Raw genomic sequence first — 25,330 nt, 5'->3', positions numbered from 1 at the left:
ATCGAACATGCGGTCACTGGATAAAAATACGCTCACAAAAAAAAGAAAAGGAAAGAAAAAAGCCACACAAGCCCCGGGGATATGAGCATGAATAAAAGAAAAACCACGAGCGGAATCAGAGCTTGACACTAATAACACGTATCAAACTGAAGGACTCACAGTTTGTTTTGTTGTAAAATGTGCAAGAAAGCTTCTTTGTTAGTCGACATATGCAGTTGAAGTTTCACTGTGTGTGTTTATGTGCAAATATACACGCTATCTGTGTGTGTGTGTGTGTGTGTGTGTGTGTGTGTGTGTGTGTGTGTGTGTGTGTGTGTGTGTGTGTGTGTCTGGCTGAATCCCAGCCCTGTGGAATCCTTCTGGACAGCGGAAGTCGTTTCCTGATTGCTCGTCTCCTTGGGAGAAAATGGGCTGCATTGTTTTAGTTAGTTCTTCCATCAACCCTAACCGGTACACACACACCTCACACACACACACACACACACACACACACACACACACACACACACACACACAGTCAGAGGTTTACGGTTTAACCTCGACAGAACATGGAACAGAAGTTGGACTTGATTGCCGGGTTGTGGTCGTGCGGGCCAAATCTAATGAGACAAAGATCCCCGGTCAGAGTGGAGAGGATCGACGAAGGAAAGTCTGCCGTGTTCGTGTTGTGTGTGAGAGAGAGAGAGAGAGAGAGAAGAGAGAAAAAAACAAAGGAGGAGAGACACAACGGCAGGAAGTGATGGAGAAAAGTATTTTTTTGGGCAAGTACATATTATGGTGCTCAGGGGCAAAACACTTGCCCACTGCAGCGGTTCCATTCCTGGCAGTCGTAAAAAGTCGGATTGGTTTGAGTTCCAACAATTAGCACTGGGGCTGTTATTCAAAATTCAAATTCCAGTATTGACATGTGGGAGGAAAAAAAAAAAAAAAAAAAAAAAGATACCTGTTTGAATTGAGCATAAAAGCACCCTGCAGATAGAGACAGACTGAGAAAAGCACTGCTGTGGCTTCATTTTTTAATCACTTGCTTTTCAAAATGTTGACATTTTTTCACACCATGCAAAAACCTTCAGGTGTTTGGAGGAGAGCACAAATTTACCTAGACCCTCCTCTGATCAACACAGGAGTTTGGGCCAAATTTGGCCACAATTTCCCCCAAAAAACTCTTCCCCCAAAAAGCAAACACTGACAGCATGAATGTGCGAGACGGAGGACGGGTGAAAGGCAAACGTTTTGTGTGTGACTGTACCTGAGATGCAGGTCTTCAGAGTATTTCAGACAAGCGTAGATGAACTCTTTGAGCTGGCAGTAGACTTTTGGCACAAACTCGGAGAAGGGAAGCTTCTTGGGGAAGGGAAGCTGGATGAAAAAAAATAAATAAAAAAAAAAACAGGGATTAAGTGAGATTTTATTCAATTTTTTGCTTCACATTTTGCACACAAGCAACCTCTCACTAGTCCAGACTTAATTTCTTGAGTGAGTGACTCTAAATGAAATGTGTTTTGCTTGGACAATATTAAACTGAAACGCCTGTTAAGATGTTTTCCCTTCTCGTTATTATCGTTGGTTCATTTTGAAGTATCCCGATATCTGCTCTTTTCCATCTATTGGTCGGTCTCTACCTTGTCCAGTTCGGGGTCTTGCATGGGAAACTGGGAAGTGTAGTGTTTGTACTCCTCTTCTGTTGAGACCGGGATAGGACTGAAGTTGTCCTGGTCCAACACCTGCCTGGAGAGGAGAAAGAGGGGGAAAAAAACAAAAAAATCACAGGTAATTAAAACGGCAGTTTAAAACAGGAATAACTGAGATGGCATCAGTCTCGTTCTCTCTCTCTCACACACACACACACACACACACACACACACAATCATCCCATTGGGGGTCATTGTAATGCTTGAGGTTTTCTTACCACCCTCCCCTCCTTCACCCCCCCCCACTTCTTGTTGGCGCTCCAGAGTTCGGACGTTCCAGCGTTCCATGGAGAGGCCGTGAACCGGAGAGCGCTCCCTCTCCAACAATACAACACAACATTCCTGTGGCTTCCCCAGTGTGTGTGTGTGTGTGTGTATAAATGTGTGTGTGTGTGTGTGTGTGTGTGTGTGTGTGTGTGTGTGTTTGAAAGAGAGAGAAAGAGTGTGTGTTTGTTTGTCCGTTCTCGCTTTAAGTCCCTCTGGTGTCATTTGACAAAAGCGATGGTGAAACAATGGCATGTAAGACCCAAATACACACACACACACACACAGTCTTGTAAGGGTACTACCCATTCTGAAGGGTAGAGAATGTTCCGGACGTTTGCTTTAAAACACTTCCTCCCTCTGGCTGGTCGTAAAACTTCAAAACCAGGACCAAGACGTTTCCCACAAACCAACCAGGGGTGTGTGCGTGCGTGTGTGTGTGTGTGTGTTTGTAGTCGTCCAACAAACTAGGTGCAACCTTATGACCTTGGGACTAGAAAGAGGAAGGTCAGTGCAGCAGTCCTCGGCTTTACTGAAAAACAAAACTGATCGCCCCCCCTAAACATGCACAAGGCACCACCTTTTCATAACCCGCTTCGGTCCTGTAAAGCAGCAGAGGTTGGGTGGTGTCGCAGTAATCGGTACCTGAAGGTGATGTTCCATCTCTTGAGCAGGATTTCTCCGTACTGCTCCCTCATCTCCAGCAGCATGTCAAAGAGCTGCGACACTGGGAAGCCGTAACCCTGCAGGAGAGGGAAAACCAGAGCGACCAGTCAGTGTCCAGCCGAACATGAACATGCGAGAAAGTAGTGGGAAAATACCCTTAATGAACTCAACAATGGTTTGTGTTGTAACAATAAGGGAAATTATACTTTTAGCTAAAATGCCAAATTTAAAGGAGTTCTTCAACTCTGTACATCAGTAACTCAACTCGAGTTTCCTTGAGTTAATGAATAATGAAGGAAAATAATATTATTATAATTATGAAAGGTAAGAACGGAAGAAGGGGATCTGTTCTGTGCTGCCTTTGTCATGGTTGAAATGAGTAATAAAGTTTAGTTAAATGGGTTCGGACTACAGAGCCTTTGTGTTGTACATTTTGAGTATGTCCGTGCTTCACAACCCGATTGGTTGACGCCTTTATTCGCAGTAGAAAAACTACAAAAACATGTCACGTGCAAATAAATCACACAAAATTAGCACTCATGTTGTGTAAAGGGCTTAATTTTGCAAAATAAATGGGTAAAATAAAAAGAAATTCTTCATCATTTTATAATTTTTTTAAGAACTTATCAAGGACTTTAGGATTTTTCAAATACATGTGTTTGTGATTTTTCTGTCGGTTTTTAAGGCTACACTCATGAGTATAAAATTTTGATTTTTTTTTTGATTTTTTTTTTTACATTTATCTAAAGAGGGAACTATAGGAAGACGTGGTGAATATACAAAACCGGTGATGTTCTGGAGAACGGGTGAATTCAGCCGTTCGGTGGCACCTCATCACTTCACGTGAATGCCTTTTGAGCATCGTTCCGTCCAGTCATCACTTCCACTCTCTCTTTCGTTCTCTCTCACTCATCTCAGACTGCTCCTCCCGTTTACATCCCCCCCTCTATCTCCCCCTTCCTCCCTCCATCCCCTCATCTATCACACCCAATCCATCCCGGTTACTTCATCCAGCACACGCAGTGGAGAAGACGTAGACCGGAGAAAAAACTGACATCACATGAGAAAGGGACGAAATTAAGAAAGAAAGTCTTTCTTTTGGAGATTGGCAGCAGTCCATTTTGAAAACTCCCCAAAAAAGAAAACTTGCTTTGAACGAGTTTCATGGGTCCCTGGGGTCAGATAGTTTTGCTGGCATGTGCCAAGATGACAGAATATAAGAACGAAACGTACAAGAACACCAACATGGAGGGAATAAACTGCAGTAATAAACTCGGTTGCATACAGTGTGATGTTAACAAGGTCTGCAGGGATTGCAAGCCACATACCTGCAGTGTGTCAGCAAAAAGCACAATGAGGTTCTTCAGATCCAGCACCAGGTCAGGGTTGTCACAGTACGACTGAGGAGACAGAGAGGAGTGTGTGTGCTATTTATGTTGTTCAAGTCTTGTAAATATTAGCGAGGTATTTGGGTTCCTCGTGTCCTTACGGAGTGCGTCCTCAGGGCGGCGATGAGTTTGGACAGCGCCAGCTCCCAAAGCTCCTCCACGTACGCTCTGTTGACCAAACCCTGTGTGGTGTGAAGGACGTGATCCTCCACGACGAAGAAGCTGGACAAAGAGGGCGAGAAGAAAAGACAATAAAGACGTGGAAATATAGATAAACCAAAAGAAAGTTAGCTTATCTGTACAAAACCTGTAAAAACTATAAGATTTTTGCTTTCGGTTGCAGGCAGATATAAAACAAAAGTGGAAATGCAAGATTCTGGAAAAACAACCAACTATCGCAAAAAAGTGGACGGGACATCCTTCCTGTAATAATCAGGTTGTTATTACTGATGGCCAAAACGATAAAAAAAAACGAGGCCAAAGTTGGACCATTTTTATTAATTGATTTAAATCCATTTGTTTGCTTTTCATCCTTTTTATTTGCTTATTTTAATAACATGTTTTAATGCTGGTTTTATTGCAAGCTTTATTGTTATTTAGTTTGTAAATTATTAATCTGCCTTCCCTGTGTAAATAAAGGTTGAATAAATGGAAAAAAAAAAAAAATGTTTGTTGTTACAGAGAATAAAAAGGGGGTTTGAATGACTGAAAGACTCAGAACAATGGTTAGAGAAACAGAGACATGGGATGGCATTTTCCAAAACTTCAAATGGGAAAAACAGACATGAGGGTGTGTGCACCATTGTGTGTGTGTGTGTGTGTGTTGTGTGTGTGTGTGTGTGTGTGTGTGTGTGTGTGTGTGTGTCCAGCCCAGTCGGTGTTTATAGAAGCGTCTGCTCCAGTCAGACAGACAGAAGGAATAACAGCAATAAGCCAACCACCATCATACACACTCTATCAACCGTCACCACTGTGTGTGTGCGCGTGTGTGTGTGCATGTGTGTGTGTGTGTGTGTGTGTGTGTGTGTGTGTGTGTGTGTGTGTGTGTGTGTGTGTGAATGCAATGGAGAGAATTGGATGGAGTGATGGATGAGAGGAAAAGTAAAAGGAAAGAAGGGGTAAGTGAGTGTGGCCGGAGAGAGATACAAAAAAAAAAAAAAAAAGGAAGGGTTAAAAAAAACAGCCGAAGGGAAAGATGTCAAACGGTCAGAAGTCACTCAAACGAAATGAAATGAGGTGTCGCTAAACGCTGAATGTTTGCTTTTCACTCAAAGTTTCTCTCTCTCTCTCTCTCTCTCTCTCTCTCTCTCTCTCTCTCTCAGCCCGTCTTCTGCCAAGTTACACAGAAGGCCGAGATGGATAGATGGAGAGGTGGGTAAATGGGTGACATGTGGATGCAAGGATGGAGAGAGATTTGTGAATCGGGTGGATGGACGTCTGGGGAGAAGGAGTCAGGGAAAGGTTGATGGGTGACGGATGGATGGAAGGAAAGATGGATGATAAATGGACGGCTTGACAGAAGGTCAGATGAACACGCATAAACATCTATAAATCATTTGGAACTACAGTTTCCATAATTGGGATGGCTTTTGGGATGCTAAAAGTTGAGCCTTGTTTATTTTAGCCTATATATGCGTTTACTTTATTATCATTTTTTAATCCGCACCATTAAAAGTATGCAGGATTATCCATTAGCAGTTATTGTTTCCAGTGCATCCATGGGTGTGCAGACATCTACCACTGCATTACTTTTGGACTCGAGAAAAGCTAAAACGTGATGATTTTCAGGCAGAGTCTGGAGTTAAACATGGAGCGTCTTTTTTCTTTGATTTCTAAGCGGATTTGTGGACGTTTATTTGCAATATACATCAGAGATAATGATATTCTGTGTATATGTAAATCACACTTAATCTAAAAATATGTGTATTGTGTCTGTGTACTCTGTAGATTTGAGTCATGACTCCTAGAAGGAGTTTGATTATTGACCTCACGTCTTTTTTTTCTTCTCCTTCAACTCTTAAGTTCAGTTACGGTCCTTTATCAGTTGATTATTTAGGTTACAATATTAGGTTATTTTGTATTAGGTTATAGAAAGTCCTCTTTACAAATCAATGTTCTTTTATTTTGTAATTGGAGAACAATATTGTGCACAATCTGTTTAATTTTTTTTTTTCTTCTTTTGGGGCCAAAACTATTTAAAAAGAGAATCATACATTTGGTGTCTGACTTCTGCTCTTTATGTCTCTGTTAAAATAGTCATTATTGAAGGAAACACGTGTTTCTATTTTGTCGTGTTGGGTCTTCAAATGAAAAAAAAATGCAATTCTCAGTTCAGTAGAAATCTAAAAGAAAGTTAAATTGTCAAACTTTGAAGAGGTTAAGTAATGATGGTCTGATGGAGGGAGAGACAGCTGGACACACTTACCCAACAATCTGATTGAAGTACCGCCTGTATCCCTCCAGAGTTTCATGCTAGAATCGTGAAGGAACAAAAATAACACATATGGAGGGAAGAGAGAAGGACACAGACACAGAGAGAGAGGAATAAAGTCCTGTACATAAAGATCTGTGACAAATAGTATGATTAAATATATTAGCATGGACAAAATGTATCAAATTCAATTCAAACACAAATTCAATTTACATCAGAAAACGTCATTAAATCGCCAAAAAAACATCAGACTTTTAATAGTTTTTGATAAATAAAAAGCATAAAACCTTTAATATTCCCAATTACGATAACAGTAGTTAACAGAAGTTATAGATTAAGGAGTGTGTGTGTGTGTGTGTGTGTGTGTGTGTGTGTGTGTGTGGGTGTGTGGAGGGGGGAGGGCAGGTGTAGTTAGGAGTGTGTGCTCATAAAAGGTGCCTCCACACAAACACACAGTGATGGTGCGTGGGTCATACCATGTTAGAGTGAGGCTGCAGCACAAGGCGAGCCTGTTTCCTCCTCTGCTTTCTGTAGTAGTTCTCAAACACATCACGCAAACCCTAAAACACAGATTACACATAAGGATGATGGACGGACGGACAGATTGACGGATGGACAGAAGGTATTTGAGTGTTTGATAAAAGACAAATATCTCACTGTTACAGTAGTGCCTGGAATAAAAAAATATATATATAATAACAAATCTTTGAATTCATTAATAAGTTAGGATTTCACATCATTTACTACTTATATAAATTACGTTTTAAGGGCTAGAACCAGCTAATAACCTTTAACAGAAAAAAAGGAGAAGCCAAGTCGGTTGAAATGTGTGTTGGAATATTGTTGTTGTTGAATATTATGTCCCATATTTACTTATAATACCTTTTCAGCTGTCAGGAATGCATAGAATGGAGTTTAAATCCAGTTATAACAGATGATAAAAAGCTGGCAAACCCTCTTTTTTTCTGACTGAACATAACCGAAGAATATTCTGGAATTTTAAATGAAAAAGAAAATAAATCAATAGTTTAGAGGAATCTAATATTCCATCATTCAGGGTTTTTTTGGTGGTGATTTCTCTTCAAGGCAAATTGCCAAGTTTTCCTTACTTAGAGACCATGACAGGAAGCTGGCATTTGACTGAGTTATTGACAAATTGATAATCAATAATTTATACTAACTTTACACAAAATCAATAAATCCTCTAATGTTAAGACATGTCATGACCTTGTAAAAACCTTGAAGAACCATCTTATTTTAAATCCCATAATTCTATGTAATATCTTTTCACTTGTCTGGATTACCTCCTAATTCTCTTTAAACTAAACTGGTCCAAACTGTGAAGCTGCAGCCTGATGTGTAAAGTTGTTCGAGTCTGTTATTTAAATTAAGGAAGGATGAATTTAAGGAGGTAAAGAAAAGCTTAGAACCACTGCATGATGGGAAAGTTCACTTAAGGTCATGTGAGTGTGTGTATGTAAGCGATAAAGAAAGGGAAACAGAGAAAGTGTCTTTGATGAACGGCACTGGTTCAGGTTTTGGTCGGCGTCTCTGGTCAGACATCAAAACCAAAAACACACACTAGAATCCGCTTTTCTAAACTGGACCGCCTCGTATCTTTTTTTCCTTTTCCATTACACAGAAGCTGTCTCTCTCTCCCTCTTATCTCCCTCTCTGCTGTGTGGGAGAAACGTGGCCTATCCGAGACCCAGACCAGGACCCAGAGTCCTCGGGTGAGCTCAGAGATAAGAGGCAGATAAGATGCTCCTTTACCTCCAGACCAGACCACCTCTAGAAGCACATGTCCATCTACACTGCTGACCACCATGTACATGTGTGTGATCACCAATACCTGCTATCACTATGATAGGATACAGAATTAAAAATAGAGACTTTAACAAACACATCTTTGTGTTTCACTAACACCTCAAAGACTTTGTCTTAGTGCCATTTAACCAAAGTAAAATTTGTCTAAAAGGTCATTTAAAGTCGCAAAAATGGCAGATTCCTTGTATGTGTTTACATGTTTCTATTACACATTTGTATGACAGTAAACAATCCTTCAAATGTGGTTGATGCTGCCAAAAAAATAAAATAAAAAAACAAATTTGGCACAATCTACCGTTCTGTTACTGAGTTATGGTGTTAAATAATGGATAGAAAAGTGTTTTGGCAGAAAATGATGGCATCACAGTGAAGTTGACCTTTTGCCTTTTGGTTATAAAATATCGTCACATTAGTATTCTATCCTATAAAGAGATTTGTGTGAAATTTGAGCATAAATTAATGAGTGAAGGCCCAAAAAAATTTGTTTTGTGAGGTCAGAGTGACCTTTGACCTCCAAAATCGAATTTGTTTGTGCCAGATATGAAGAAATTCCCTGATCGCCTGTTCCTGCGTTCACGAGTATTATCAGAAAATTCTACTTCAACTGTTTTGAGGTTTCTGTGTGAAAGCTCTGCATTTGACACGGATACCTTAAACCTTAGACAATGGCTATTCAAATAAGTTATGCGGATATAAATGTAGAATAATAAAAGTAAAGATCCAGAGGGGAGTTCTGTATTGAAGCAGGGTTACGTTCTTTAATCCTTTAATACTGACCCTCAGCGGAACAATGTCCATTGAAAACAAATCGCAAAGTTAAAAACAAAACAATAAAGTGGATGGAAGAAATATAAATTCACTGGTTGTATTCCAGATAGAGTGTTTTGGAACTAAGTTTAGTTTGATGTTGTGAGGCGTTGTGTAATTCCCAGATTGACCCTCAGCTGAACAATGTGTATTCAACCAGCCAGCGGCTTCAAACGGCCATGAACTCTTGGTTATACTGTGCTGGCTCTCCCCGAGCGAGAGCACAGAGGTGAAACACAGCGCTGATAGTGTGTGTGTGTGTGTGTGTGTGTGTGTGTGTGTGTGTGTGTGTGTGTGTGTGTGTGTGTGTGTGTGTGTGTGTGTGTCCACTGCAACGCCACCAAAACAGTGGAGGTCAAGAAAGGAAGAAATACAGAAAGGGGACAGAAACAAAGCAAACAGAATGTGAAAGAAAAAAAGGAAAAGGAAATCAACAGAAGAGAGGAAGAGGCCGAAAAAACAATGAGAAATGACAAAAAAAAGCCATAAACAGAGAAGGAAAGTTGGACATGAGAAAAAAAACCTTTAAATAGGCATAAACAGAAAAGAGGTAAGGCACAAAAAATGAGAAAAGTACATAAAGACAAAGAGGTGTGACTGGCCCTTTAAACTGTTTATATCTGTCTTACCTCTTACTTCTCTGTCAATTATTTTCTTTCTTTCTTTTTTCTTTTTTCTGTCTCTCATTCTGTCTTTTTCCAGAAAGTTGCTTAGTTTGTCTTCATGAAATATCTAATATTTATTGGCTGATTTTCATCTTTACGACGGACTTTGAACACATCATGAGTGACGAAAGACAACCAAGCCTAAAATGGTGATCCTCGTAAAAAAAATAACAAAAAGAAAACATGCCTCATTTAAAATATTGTCCCTAATAAGCCGTTTAAATGGACTAGATCCTTTAAAAAGCATTGAATTCAGCGCTCCTTAGTGCATCTAGGAAGCCATGATTGACTTAGCGTTTTTACGACTAATGGCATTATCACTGTTATTTTGAACAAAATACATTTTTTAGTTATCTCTAATTCTAGCCATGATTGTTATGTTTCCATAGAGGTGCAGGACTTATCTATTGCAGTGAAAATCAAGGCCACAGAGAGTAAAAACCCCACCAGCCTTCCTGCACTGGTGCAACTCAGACCTCCCAGTCTGATGGGACTGGCTGCTTCTGCTGGTTCACTCTCCTCCTCCACCCCTCCTCCACCCAGTGTGTTGGACTACAGTCCCGCGTTTACACTGATCACATCTCTGTCCACAAATCTCAACGCGCAGCACATGTGTGTGTGTGTGTGTGTGTGTTAATAACAAAGCAGTATTGTTCCGACTGCTGGAAACAAATGGTGGACTTTAAAAACATGGAAACAAGAAAGGAAAGACGGAGCCAAAAGAGAAGAATGTATGAAGATGGAGAAGGAAAATTAAAAAAGAGAAAAAGGTGGTCTTGATTGCAAACGGAGTTCCACATCCAGGTTTACTAGAAAAATAAATGAAACAGTTACATGCGCGTGTGAGTCGTTCTCATTTAACAATTAAACTGTGTGTGTGTGTGTGTGTGTGTGTGTGTGTGTGTGTGTGTGTGTGTGTGTGTGTGTGTGTGTGTTTCAGGATTTTCCAGTCAATCTTACCAGAAAACTCTCTTTTCTAATGGTAAATCCACATCGCTGCCCAATAGCCTGTCACTCAACACACCACTTTAAAACCGTGTGTGTGTGTGTGTGTGTGTGTGTGTGTGTGTGTGTGTGTGTGTGTGTGTGTGTGTGTGTGTTTAAGTGCAAAAGGGAGTCTGACCTGCGAGGTGAAGAGGTCAGACCTTTCAACATGTTACCGAGACTAAACACACCTCTTTCCCTTCTCCATCTCTCATCCTTCACTCTCTCTTTCCTTATCCATGTTTTCTTCCTCTCTTCTCCCGCTGGTACTCACCCCTCTCTCTAATCTCCCTCCCTCTGTGTTTTCACCCTTGTTTTCCTGTTTTTGCCCCCTTTAACCTCCCCGTGACCCCTCTCCTCACTCCCTTATCGCTCGGTGGCCGATTCACTCTCTCCTCTCTCCTTCCTGTAAACGTGGGGAGTTACACCTCCGCTGACCTCCCTCCATCTCTTCGTATCACTTCCACATCATTTAAATTCTACTTATGCAGAAAAGCCTTAAAGATTAAAAGGGATGGGGTCAGATTTTAACATTAAACAGCCAAACCAAAGGCTGCCTGAAACTCACCACCATGACTTCATCTGTTCTCACCCCTTAGAACTTCCCTCATCTCCTCCTCCTTTATCATTTAACCTCGCTCACCCAATCTCCCTTTAATTCTTATTCTCCTCTCTCGCCCCCCTTTTTACCCTTTCTCTAACCTCACTTTCCCTTTTTTTTTTTTGCTCCCTTCCTCCATCGCTCTCTTACCCCTTCATTTTCTCCTTCCTGTCAAAGTTCATGCACTTCCTGTTCCCCTGCCAGACACACACACACACACACACACACACAGAACAGAAACAGCACACCCTCTGGCCGAACAGAAACAGCCACCCTCTGGCACGCACACAAACGGCCCACACACAGCCTCTACAGGCACACACACACACACACACACACACACACACACACACACACACACACACACACACACACACACACTAAAACAGACCCCAAATGTGCAGCTAACCCAGTCGTGGCCCAGTCAACACCTCCACCCATGTCGCTTTCGCTCTCACTGAGATGAGACACACACACACACTCCGGGTTGGAGTGAAGCCAGGCTCGAGCCGGAGGCCTCGTCTTACGGCATCATGCACCTCTCTGTTCATAAACTTTAAAAAGGAAACACTAATTTCAAAAAGTGGTGACAATGCATCAGCTTTTGGTTGCCGAAACTGAAAATACGGTTGCCTTATCTTTTGAGTAATTAAGACACTATTCAGTTATACGTCAGCTTAACGATGAAAATGTTTGTCGTATAATTTTGGCCCACAAGACTTCACAGATTTCCTTTTTTTTGTGTTTGTACAGGTTCAACCGGCTCTTTGTCAGTTGAACCAGTTTGAAAATGTGTGTTTGACTTCCTCCCACAGTTAAACACCTTCTGAAACAAGTCTCTTAAACATATCTAGGCGAACCCGAGTAAACACACCAAGAAACACACAGCATTGTCTGGTTCGGTTTTGAAAAATATTGCTAATATAACAAAATATTAATCATTTATCTACCTACTTTCTTCATTTTTCTAGATGGCTGTCACTCGTGGGATACAGAAGCCAAGAACTGGTTGCCCATGGTAACCTGGAAAAGCTTTCTGTGGAGGCCTGTATACAATGAGCTCGTGCTTTCTGGAAGTCGTGGGATTTCCCAAAATGAAATACGCAGTTCAGCACCGCGGACAGCGCTGTGTTTTCTGTGTTCCTCTCATCCTCTTCCAACCATTCATCAAAACTAAGTCTCCCGTATAAATCAATATAAACTACATAATCCATTTTGTATTGTAGGCTTTTTTGCTCCAGCTCTGGCAGTTACAGAGTTATATTTTCAGTGATCAACATGTGCTGTCATGCTCATTTTTCATGTGATAAATGTCTAGTTGACCAATCGGATTGCTTGGTGGGAACTACATGATTTGCAACACACAACATTGTGACCAAAAGTTTAAGATATAGATATTAGAAGTGATTTATGAGGGGAATTAATCGTAGTTAGAGCTCACCATCATCAGATTAGGCTGTGCTACAAACTGGAGTGTTTGGTAAAACAAGATCAGGTGATAGAGGAACAGATGACAGTTATAGAGAGAAAAAAGAAGAAGAGGATGAACTCACCAGCACAGTGTAGATGTGCAGACAGCGGTAAACTGGGGAGAAATCCACCAAGTCCTGAGCTCCTGGGACCTACAGAGAGAAATACCATTCACTGTTCAGAACTCTTCTTATACACAGAAACATTTGCCTTTACATGTCACGCAAATAAAGCAAGTTAAAACAGACATGTATGTGTGGAAACAGAAGTCCATTTTGTTGTATAAAATGTCCCAAATTTTCTAAAAGACAATGTTTAAAAATTCCCCAAATGTCTGTTCTTTCCTTCCAAAACACGATAATCAAACTGTGCTTGTTTTTGTGGAACAACATAACATACAAATATAAAACAGCTTGTCAGAAAGTAAGATAGATGTGCATGTCATTCTTTGTACTTTTTTTGGGGGGGATTTGGTTTTCAAAACAAATGTCACTGCCAATTGAACTTTACTTTAACTGGCAGAAAGACTTGGAAGCACGGAGAGAGAGAGAGAGAGAAGAGAGAGACAAAGAGAGAGAGAGACTTGGGGGGGGATCTAAGCATTCTGCATCACTTCATCATTTTGTCAGTGTCACCAGCTCGTTTTCTCTCCATCTATCCTTCGGTCTAACCATCCCACATCCCAATCCTTCCTCCCTCCTCCTTCCTCCCTCCTCCCTCCTCCTCCCTGCCCACATCCTCCGTCTTAGAGAGAACAACACAGTCGCAATTTACCCATTTTAACACACAAACACAAAGCAAAAAAGGATGTGCCCTATTGCCCTCTGGAAAGTTAGCTTTCTGTAAAAAAAAAAAAAAAAAAAAAAAAAAAGACACAATGCCAGCTTTGATATGATCGCACACACAAAGTCTTGAGACAAGGCGAAGAGACAAAGAGAGATGTGAGGGGGGGGAGATGAGGAATGGAGCCGGAAAAGAGGAAGATTGTGGTCTGAAGGGATGATAGAAAAGCAGTTAAATGTAGTTTAAAGTTTAGAGAATTGAAATATGTGACAGTGAGACATCAGAAAACTAGAAGGACACTTGGTTCGCAATGTTAACAAAAGCATAACATCATTCGTACATCTCGTCCGTGATCCAGATCTGCTCCAACGTTAGTGGGTTCGTCCTTGGCTCATGCTACATGCTCACCCCAACTTTCATGAAAATCGGGGCCGGTAGTGTTTTTTCTGTAATTTGCCTGACAGACAAACAAACAAACTGAAACGCAAATGTAACCTCTTTGACCAGAGGTAAAAAGACAAAAAAATATAAAAGATGCGAGACATTAGAAACAAAGAAAGTGAGGAAGATATGATGGAGACACTTCCAAGAATGTGGAAAAGGTAAAGATGATAGTAAAGATAGGAAAGTGAATGAATAAGGGTGGAATAAGGAGAAAACAGAAGGGACAAGGGGCGAGAAGGAAAGGAGAGGAAGAAAAGAAGAAAGGTAGGAAAGGAGGAAACTAGAATTAGGGCTAGAAACGAATATTGGACTATTTGGATATTCGTACGTGGGGGGGAAGATGTTCAGTCTTCAATTCTGGATTTCGGGTATATTTGGGGTTAAAAACATGCATAAAACACACACAAAGCTTTAGTACGATACTAAAGAATTACTGAATTGTTAAAAAAGGAATGTTTTTAATTAAACTGTAAGACACGCGTTGCAGCGTCATGGCGTCCATCTCAGCAGAGAACGAACATTGTTTGGCTTAGCGTGATGGAGACGAGCCAAGCCAGAGCCTTCTCCGCTGCTCCTTGTGTCGGATTGTTCTCCGATAACACCCATGTGGGTCTCCGGCCAAAAAGGTCTTAGAGACATCGGCCTTAAAAAGAAAACAGCGTTTAAGAGGGAAACGTGGCATTGAGGTACGTCTTCATCGCACACACGGGAGGCATTAAAAGAAAAGGTCAAGAAAAGAAGAACAAAGGGAGCAAATAAAAATAGGATGCAGAGACACAGGGGGACGACTGTAAATGAAGGGAAGGGGAAAGACATGGCAGGGTTTGGCGCGAGGCGACGGGATGCCGACGGTTGGCATGGCCGCAGCCATCGGCGCCAACCCGCGGTCGTAACCTTTGGCGACCGCGGGGTCAGGCCTTTGTTCGAGCCAAGGTCTTCCCGTTGGAGTAGGTTGAGTCGAGTTTACAGGACGTAAAAAAAAATAAGCCAAGGGGACGACGGGGACCTTAAAACAGAATGGCAGCACGGAGGTTACAAGTTCAGCTCTATTCTCTTCAACTTCATTGTACTTTGCTTTCCTTGAGTGCGTAACAACAAAGCACTCCTGATCCCGCGAGGGGGGACTTGAAGAGTTCAGTGCCGAAACGCTTTGTGCCCACAGGAGCTCTACAGGTCGGTCTGTAAACATGTAACTGAGGTACTCAAACATCCTCCAGCTGCTCAGTCAGGATTATGGTTTGTAATCTTTGTGACTCAACGTGAAGCAGTGTCAACTCCTTAAGTTTCACTAAAATCTCCTCAACAACAAGAGAAAGTCTAGCAATCTGACAAAAGCGAAATTGATAACAATGAAGTGAGATGTTTCGTTCAAAAATCCAAATCCAAAATCTGTTTTCCAAAACAAGTATTTCAGTCAAAGTCACAATTGAACAGATGCAAACCTGTCAAGCAGAAATAAAATTAAAAGTGATCTGATACATTTTCATTTGGAGACTTCCAGAAGCCACAGTGTGTTTGTTTGGCTGGTCAGAATCAGAGTGTCGGACTTTTGGTTTGTCTTCTATTTAGTCTCGTTTGGTTTCACAGCGCCCAAATCTCCTCCAGCTGATCACTATTTTTGTGGAATGTATCAAACATATTCTGTATTTTGTGTTAGGCCTACATGTCAAGCAAACATTGGTCTCCTTCAGAAGTTAGAGTAAGTCCTCTCCCCCTCATGTTGTCCTCTACCTGCGTCTTTCTCAAACAAGAGTTTCGGTTCACACTTCCTTTAACTCGAATTATGCTCTCACTGCAATCAAACCGCACCAGGGTCAAGCCTGGAAACGAGCCGAGTCCACCTCTCGCAAGAGGTCTCAGACTGGTGCTTCTTGGTACGAACCAGAGAAGACTGCTGCATTTACAAATGCCCGAACAAACTGCATCAGGGGTTGAACTAAATTTGATTAAAATGGACTAAATGTTGGCCTCAGAGACTGACTGAGAAATCCCACCTGAGACACTAAATCAACGCTGATGACACATTACTTTTGTATGGAAGAAACGTGACGATTGGAGTGGAAGAGGTTGATTTGTAAAAGGAAAGGAGATACGAGACAAGGAGAGGAAGGGGCGAGAAGGGTTACGTGGAGGACATGAAAGAAGACAGACAGAAGGGCATGAAAGAGAACAATGGAGACACAACGATGAGAATGCGACAGGAAGCAAAAAAAAGCTGAAGCCACACCAGAACATTGTCAGGACTGCTGCAATCTGTGAATGGGATGGACACATTTGGATGAGATGTAGGATGGAGATTGGAGGACATGATATCACATCCCTTCTTTATTGTCCAACCTCAGAGGACAAAGACAGAAGGACAAATTGAAATACGTTCATGTGTGTGTGCGTGTGTGTGTGTGTGTGGTTCTCTCACTTCATCATCTTCCTCTTCATCCTCCACATCCAGAATGCCAGAGTCCTGTTCCGACACCGGACTGCCTCCCTGCCCGCCGCTGTCCGTCCCCGTCCCCGCCGCCGCCGCCTCTTTTCTGCTCCGTCGGCCAATCAGGCCCCTCGGCTGTGTGGAGACGGAGCTGTCCAACGAGCGCTGCAGCTGGGCCTGCAACACAACACAGGAATAAACATCAGACGGACCCGTGCGTGTAAACAATTAAAAAGATAATTTTTTTGTTTTGTCCTCCAGTTATTTCCTACATTTCCCAGAACACCTTTCAAAAGCCATAGAGGAGGAAGGGGAACTTCTTACATTTTGCTTTTTTGGCGCAACTTCAGAGCAGTGGACGCTCTTTGATTTTTGAGGGTCTAACACCAAAACCAGATGTTTACTGATAACAATTTCACACAGTCTGCAACCGATCTCCATTGTAGCGCTGCAGACATGTGCTAGAATTACATTTTATAGGAGGGAGATAGAACAACATGACAGCAAACAAAAAGGGACCCAGACATGCAAACAGATATGCCGATTTCAGAGACGTTTTCGTGGAGAAGCTTAGAAGTTTCGGATGGGGAGATCATTGGTTGGGACCTTTGGGGGAAAAGCTGCCACTCCCTGTCCCATGAAAACATTCATGCAACGACGTTTTCAAAAAGGGATTTACCAAAGAGACTAAGAATACACCAGTGGGAATATCGAAAGGCAGGAAGGGAAGAACAGGAAGGATGAAGAGTCAATGAATCCGAAGACAAAGCACATAAAATTAGCGCTGAGGGCTTGAAAGGGGAGACCGGGTCAGCTTACATCTTTGACCCGTGCTTTTGCGTGTCAAAACTGTTATTTAAATTTGGGGTGCGTTAATAACATTTGAGAATCATAAGATTAGAATCTAAAAGAGTTAAGTTTACGTAAAAAAAAAAATTTGATCGCAGAAAACCAAAAAAAAAGGCCAAATTTGAGACAAAATACATTTCAAATATATCCTTTTTGAAAATAAGCTAATATGTATTTATAAAGTAGCATTTCGGTAACGCAGCAATGATCCTGTTGAGGAAGTTTCCCCAAAGTAAACAAACAAAAAAAAAAAGGGTGTGGCAAAGACAAAAGGGTAAATGGAAATGCATCCCCAAATGGAAAGATTTTCAACAGAACAATGCAATGTGCAATAAAAATATCTGATGCAAACCCAGTCTGTATCACTGTTTGGGGAAAACCAGGTATCATGGGAAATGATCCGTCTGCTGCAGCGTACAAAAGGATCAGGAATACTAAAAATAATAATAATCAAACAGGAAGTTTTGGTTGGAGATTAATGGGAGCTTGTATCCAACACAAAATGAAAACAGAGTCATGATTCTTGCAGAGATTGCCAAGTCTACCTCTGAAGGAAATCATCATTTTCTATTTTTGTACCCTATATAGATAATTAAGCCGACGTTTTTTCGTCTCCATTCTGCGTCCAAATGTTTTATTTTGCAGTTTCTTGGATATATTCATCAAACGCCGCTAACTCTTGAGGATATTTTGAACTCATTCCTACGCCGAGTGTCCTTCGCGACTTGGCCACCGTTATATTTCTGTGGGAAACCCTAACTTAAGAGCGTCTTTCCATCCACACCCATATCCGCAACAGGTCTTTGTGAAAATCTTATGTGAATTCTGCTTCCTGTGCACGCCTTCGCCGGCACGTAGACCACCTTGTGCGCTTAAATCTGTCGCTGGAAGACGTCAATAAACACGTCAGAGGCTTCGATTTGTGCCACGAATGTTGCCTTTAATGACAGCGGTAATGAGAAAAACTGGTGTTCATAGGAGGGTGGATATGCAACAAACCCGGACAAACAATGCCATCTTTGATCTAATGCCCACGCACATACAGAACTAATGAGTCATATCAGAAAATAAGTACAAAGAGAATCAGTGGAAAGTCTCATTTCTTGGGATAGAAGGTTAAGGGGGGGGTTATAAGGGCGGACAAACAGGAATGTGCCAAGCTGTGGCCTCTCTGTTAAGAAAAGAATAGGTGACAGAAACCTCTAAATACGACCAGCAAAGTGTCTTTTCACCAATTCTTCAAGACTCAAATCAACCAAAAAGTCTTGAAAGAGGCGAAACACAGAAAGAACGACGGAACGATCGGACAAAGAGAAATTGCACAAACCTTTAAAAGAAAAAAAAAACACCAAGTGGAGAGTCTCCGCGTGGCGTTCCTTTCCAATCCTTCAAATAGGCGTTTTTTCTTTCTCCCCACATAGAAATGAACAAATCTAGACCTCAAAAGAAAGCCACCCATGACAGACGGGAGTGAAGGACTTAAGAAAAAGCATCTTTCCTACAGTACGCAACGCTGCAGATACGGACGTCAGCACCTGCGTCAGAGAATTCCACTCAGAGGGCTGAATTCGGCTTTTTAGCATTTGTCAACAGGTGGTTGCGAGTCTTGGAGGACCCCGCTGGTAATACCAAGCTCTGTTGCAAACAGAACTCTTTTTAACACCGTCTTTTGTCGCGTTGTTCTTCTGGGGCGGCACTCGGTGGGGCACTTGACGCTCGAGTGCGGGCATGTGCGTCATCTCTTACGCGCAATCGCATAGCAAGAGAGGGAAAAGCAAAGGATAAAAACATAGTGGGGGGGGAAAAGAAGAGGGTGGAAAATGAAGTGCAGGACAAAAAAGGAGAAGGAGGAGAAGGAGAAAAGGTGTTGAAGAGGAGGAGAAAAGGGGCAGGAGGTGAAAAGAAGGAAATGAGGAAGTGAGAACACGCTGCTGTGGATGAGGACCAGAATCCAAGCCACACTGTAATCCATTTACAGATAAAGGACTCTTAAATATTCCCTAAATGATCCGATATTACACTGTGGCGACACCACAAGGCAGCCCCGAGATAAATATGTTCCTCGCCGACTAACTTCAAGGCGATTCGCAGTCCTCTGTGCGCATTTGCGGCCTCGGCGCGAAAAAATTGACGAAAATTGAAACCGAAAGGGCAAAGTGGCCGTGATCGCTGTGTCGACGGGTGGTTTCAACGGGCTGTTTGTTGTGGGGGGGGGTGAAAAGTTGCGACGATTTGTGAGAAACAGGCGTCCACGCCATTCTCTGAAAATGGAAACGGAGGTTCTTGTAGTGACAAAGGCGGCTTTTATTTTTAAACAAAACAAAATGATTGCCAGCTGTTAAGTTGTGTCTCCAAATTTTTTTTATATATACTTAATGACAAGATTTGAACAATAAACCGATGTACTTCCAACAGCTGGTGTCCTGAAGAAACACGCTGTCTGTACGGCTCAACGATACGGCTGTTTTTTTTCCAATTATTGTTCGTGGAATTGAATGCTTTCTCAGATTTTTTTGGTCTTTTAGTTTATTCTTTGACAAGATATTTCCCGATCTCACTCAAGATCTATTATTTAGTCTTGTGCGGACAATTCAATTCAAACAAACACAGGACTTTCACCCATGAGACCGCCGTCCATGTACAATACGAAAGTAAAAGTAATCGGCGACATTTAAATCACTCAATCGCTAGTTAAGTGAGTCGTTAGTCAGTCAAGTTAACCTCAACCAAGCTCTTTTACTAACCCTAACCAAGTGCATTTGTTGCCTCAACCTAACTCCCTGTGAAATAGGAGGTTTATTTTGAAAAGACATTATGCATGTGACGAGTGGAAACTAACACGCCGTCCCTTGTTACTTTCAAATAAATGACGCTCGAGGGGGAAAATAGAGTGCTTTTCTTGAAGTTTTGGGAGTGAGCAGTGTTGGATATTTACTGTAGTATTGAAAAGCAATCTGATATGCACTCAGAAGTACACTGCTGTATTGTGTAGGAAAATATAAATATTAATGTGGCGCAATAACACTTTGTATATTAAATGACTCGAATCAGAATCGGGAGCAAAAACCTGACTGGAACATCCCGGCTATAGATCACTTTTTGGCAGGCCGAGCTCGAACCAGAAATAAATGGTGTCCAATGGCAGTGAACTGTGGAGCATTATTCGGCAGATAACACACACACACACACACACGCACACACACACACACACACCTATAACAGTCCGTTTTGGTTTTCCCTGCGACGCTTGAATACAGCGACCCAGCGCGTGCCCTCCGCCACCCTCGCTGCACGCACACGCATGTGTGTGTTCAGTAACTAGATACAGGTAATCAATCTTCTTCCACTTCACAGGCCCAGCAATCTGTTTCCCATTAGTGTGTGTGTGTGTGTGTGTGTGTGTGTGTGTGTGTGTGTGTGTGTGTGTGTGTGTGTGTGTGTGTGTGCGTAAAACTACCGAATGCACAGCAGAAGCTCTGAACTCGTCTATTGCTGAAAGTGAATAAAAGGAAAAGGGAGGGAGGGAGGGAAGGAGATGGAAAGATGAGGAGATGGAAAGAGTGGAAGAGAGAGAAAGAAGGAGAGTGAAGTCTCGAGAGAGAAGAGGAAATGTGAGGTGACAGAGTAACAGAGAAAGAGGGAAATGACATTTGAAGATGATTCCTCTGCTCTCTCTCTCTTTCTCATTCTTCTTCTCCTTCTCCCTGTATTCGTCCCTCTCCCTCTTTGACATACAGTGATTCAATGAAAAACCATCCAGGAGAGCCAGTTCCAGTGATGCAATCCTCAGTTTGAAAACTTAGTAGACACCAGGATGCTGTACACAGAGTTTTGGTAACACTCTTGAGGGTAGATTTTAATAATCACATCCATAAATTGTTTTATTCTGTCTTAAAGAGATAGTTTGGATCTATGCTGTCTTCATAGACACAGACACAAATTTGATCTCTCATAACACGGGAGTTGCTGTAGTTAGTTTGGATTCAGCAAAGTTACACGATGACGCGAACTAACAAACCGATTGAGGCAACGTTAGAACAGCAATTCCCATGTTCTGTGAGGTAGAATGAACTGTTTTTTATTCCAATGGAGTCTGGTGTTATAAATAAGCTTACACTTAAACTGATATGGGTCTTTTAGGTGTCTAAAATACCTCCACAGCAGGACATTGCTTTTCTGTCAGTTCTCCAAACTCCATCTGCTGTAGGTAGAACACCGACCGTGGATAAGAACCTCATACAGCATCACTTCAAAAAATCCAAACTATCCCTTTGAAGTTAAATATAGAATTGATACATTCAAGTTACGATTAAGCAACTGCACGTAGTTGACTGGCCACCAATAACAACATTTATTCTCATCATTCGATAAATCTTTAAGTCTATGAAACATATGGAAATACTGAAAATGTCCATCACGATATCCTAGATCACAAGGTGACGTCATTAAATGTTTAAATGTTTTGTCCAACAAACACAGGAAAACCAGAAAGAAAGGCCCCAAAACATCTCCACTCATCTTCTTGTCTCCCTTTCCCATCCTCCAATCACCTTCACCTTCTTTCCCTGATCCTCTTCTTCACTCTCCTCTTGTCCCTCTTTTACTTCTCCTCCATCCTCCCCAACTGTCCTTATCTTCCTCCTCTCTCCCTCTACATGCCCATCTTTCCTCCCCCTCTTTACATATTCCTTTCTCTCTCTCCCTCTGCTTCCATCATTTTCTTCATCTTCCTCCTCCATCTCTTCCTCTTCCCTCTCTCAAACCTCCTTTCTCCCCCTCTTGGCTCTCCTCCTTCCCCACCCATCTTCCTCCCTCTCTCTCTCTCTCCTCTTCCTCCTCCCCCTTTTCCTCCTCTTCTATGGGCATGTGGCAGCAGACAATAGCTCCATTGTAAGCCCTGTGCTCTCCTCCGTCTCCTCCCTCCATCCCCTCCTCCTCCTCCTCCTCCTTCTTCTTCCCCAGATCTATTTATTTTCACATCCTTGGTGGAGGGAGCTGTAACGGCGGCCGGGTACAGAGAGTTAGGGCTAATTTGGAACAGAGCACACCAGAGAGACACACTGTCTGAGAGAGAAAGAGATGGAGAGAGAGAGAGAGAGAGGGACAAAGCAAAGGAAGCAGAGAAGAAGAAAGTGTAATTTGTTCCTCCACACACACACACACACACACATAAACACACTTACTCCTGATTGAGTGTGAGCGCTCGGAGCCAAACATTTGATACGACGACATAATCCCGGTATCAGTGTCAGGACTGCCGGACCACTGGGGCTTCCATAATCTCCCTTGTAATTAGCGGTTAGAGGAGTTAGCGGTTGGCTTCCTCGGCGACTGCAAGTGGATTTTCTACGCCTGCGATTCCCAAAGTGCGGTCCCGGAGACCCCCACCTAAGGGTCACCGACGGGTTCAGGGTGCGTGGGTGGGGAGTGATACGTGGGGGGGTGGGGGACTACTTGTGCTGCGTATCTGACTGCAATTTTTTTGGTGTTTATGTGGATTTAAATTTGATCACTTTAACCTGCCTTGTTTGGAGTTTAAATGAATGTTTTAACCTACAAATGGGTGACAAATTAAAAGGAAAAACTAACTATTAAAGGGGCTTTGGTTAGGTGCCTCCAGAACATCTTCGAGGTTTCAGGTAGAGATATCCGTTCAGTGACCCCCCCCCCCCTCGTGCACTGAAGCGGAGCATCTGCATACGTTGTGTTTCTCCAACTGAAGAGCAAGAAGAGGCAGCACCGTTGTGGGTTAAGAGTGAGAAGCGATCCTCTAGTGACACCTAGAGGACGAGATAACACTCTTCTTCATGGCCTGAAATGCAGCAGTGTGTCTGTTGACTTTAAGGTGTCAAAAGTGGAGGATGTCAACACTATCTAATGCCAAAAGATCATTGTAATATTCCTTTGATATTAATGACTTCTCTACATTATTAAGCATTATATACAGTGACATCTCCTGTCAGCGATGTTTTGATATTTTTGATGGAATGCCACTTATGGGAGGCTTAAATAACGTGACGCTTAACAAATTCTATAAATTACAATCTTAAACATAAATACGGTGCAGAACCAGAGGACTGTATGAGTGACAGAACAGCCCCCTCCCACTACTAGGCGTTTAAATCCAAATGACTTGCCTTAACAATGACCACAAGTTGATTTATTCTGTAACTGACGCTTATTTTCAATATTGATTAATCAGTAATATGCTTATTGTTTGGTTTAGAAATTTCCAATCGCAACTTCCTGAAGCTGAAAATGACGTTTTCAAATTGCTTGTTAGACCAACAGTCCAGAATCAAAATTTGTAAAGCTGCAAATCCTAAAAAAATGAACTTAGTAGGAAATTCTATCATTCAGTATTTGCCACGATTGGATTTGACCCATCTTTAATACAAGGCTGCATTTAGATATAAAGCGCTTTCTTTCTAAATGTACCATTTTCTGATTAAGACATGTGGGATATGCCGATATCATTCAGGTTTTAGGAGCATTCTTTGGACAGCACATTCAGAATATGAGTCTTAATTTGGGTTTCCAGCACAGTTTGCAACACGTCCTCTAAGCCATTTACGGTTAGGACGCACTACCGTATGCATTCCCAAAAGAAAAGCCAACATTTCTGGTCGGAAAAACAAACAAACCTTCTTTTAAAACACTTTTAAACGGCTGCGTGTAAACAGTAATATTAATTTTCATTGGGCATGTCAACAGCTTTTTCGAATTAAGGGCAAAATCAGGAATATTTGATCATGTAATCAGAGTCTGATGGAGCGACCATGCACGGTGCTGGTCTAACCATGTGGAGCAATTTGAGGTTCAGTGTCCTGCCCAAGGAGGACATTTGGACATGTGGGAATCGAACCCTCTATACTTGCTGATCTAAAGCAGCCGCGACTTTGATCCTGCAGGAGAGAAGCAGGCAGAAAGAGTGGGACAAAGTGCACCAAAAAGGTCCCGGGGCCAACCGGCGTCCAGGTCCACCAGGTCAATGTGACGATCCGGCGTTCAACAGAGGAAGTCGTGATTAGAATATACGACACGACAGACTGCACGGCCACTTTTCTCCCGAGTCTCCATCCGCTCATCTGTCTGTCGTCGAGCGCCCCTTCCTCACTCCCATTCCCAACCCCTTCGTCCTGAAATCCCACGGTGCAACATTCCCCAAATAATGGAGGCACACAAATAAACAAGGAGGCCTCACTTTGAGCTATCGGATACCGCAAGAGAACACAAAACACACAAACAGACACGCTGGAATATAACTTCCTTGGCCTTGGAAAACAGAAAAACAATTAGGTAAGTGCTGAAAAGCAGGGTCTCTGAAAGGGTGTGTGTGTGTGTGTGTGTGTGTGTGTGTGTGTGTGTCTATGTGTGCATGTTCATTGACAAGCCACGGCGTCTCCTGCAGCGCCTACATGCTTGTTTACTGGCAGTGGAACCACAAAGTAACACACACACACACACACACACACACACACACACACACACACACACACACACACAGGCTGCTTCTGATTAACAGACGGAGAGAGAAAGACATGATGGAGAACAAAAAACACTTGTGGTATGAGGGCAGATAGACAAGCTCGTAAACCAGCGCCATCCAGTCCTTATCAGCAAACTTACACACACACACACACACACACACACACACACATATAAGTGCACTGATGTTAGTACACAGAGGTAGCAACTACGAAACGTAACAGGCTGACACACACACATTTGAATGATTAGTTACTATGAACATAAAAAAAAAAAAAACTGCAAAAAACCATCAATCATCTACAGCTTTGAAAGGTCTATTGCATTGTGGGTAATGTAGGATTGCAGATTTTTGCCATAGAAGAAGAAGAATGTGTTGAATAATAAAAAGGCTGGTTCTTGTGCTTGGATTTCGATCCTTTCCAAAAAGAAATTGATGCGTTTGTTTCAGTATAACAGTTACAATGCTATAAATTATTAAAAAAGGAGAGAAAAAATGTAAAAAGTCTTTTCACAAAAATTGGGAAATGGTTTCTATATATATATT

General features: G+C 42.1%; 1 protein-coding gene across 1 annotated transcript in view; it reads right to left on the bottom strand.

The window, feature by feature from the left end:
- exoc6b (exocyst complex component 6B) overlaps nucleotides 1–25,330 on the bottom strand; it is an 89,114-nt gene that overhangs the window by 48,983 nt on the left and 14,801 nt on the right. Inside the window, exons 7-15 of the mRNA XM_054601154.1 lie at nucleotides 16,438–16,623; nucleotides 12,878–12,946; nucleotides 6,917–7,000; nucleotides 6,435–6,481; nucleotides 4,111–4,231; nucleotides 3,950–4,021; nucleotides 2,601–2,698; nucleotides 1,623–1,728; nucleotides 1,250–1,359 (exon numbers count right to left, since the gene is read on the bottom strand). Coding sequence (XP_054457129.1) covers nucleotides 1,250–1,359; nucleotides 1,623–1,728; nucleotides 2,601–2,698; nucleotides 3,950–4,021; nucleotides 4,111–4,231; nucleotides 6,435–6,481; nucleotides 6,917–7,000; nucleotides 12,878–12,946; nucleotides 16,438–16,623 — 893 coding nt within the window. The remainder of the gene's footprint in view (nucleotides 1–1,249; nucleotides 1,360–1,622; nucleotides 1,729–2,600; nucleotides 2,699–3,949; nucleotides 4,022–4,110; nucleotides 4,232–6,434; nucleotides 6,482–6,916; nucleotides 7,001–12,877; nucleotides 12,947–16,437; nucleotides 16,624–25,330) is intronic.

Source organism: Anoplopoma fimbria, chromosome 7, assembly GCF_027596085.1.
Source record: "Anoplopoma fimbria isolate UVic2021 breed Golden Eagle Sablefish chromosome 7, Afim_UVic_2022, whole genome shotgun sequence".
In the NCBI taxonomy this organism is placed as follows: Eukaryota; Metazoa; Chordata; class Actinopteri; order Perciformes; family Anoplopomatidae; genus Anoplopoma; species Anoplopoma fimbria.
Note: the sequence above shows the minus strand (reverse complement) of the source record. Positions and strands in the feature narration are given on the sequence as shown.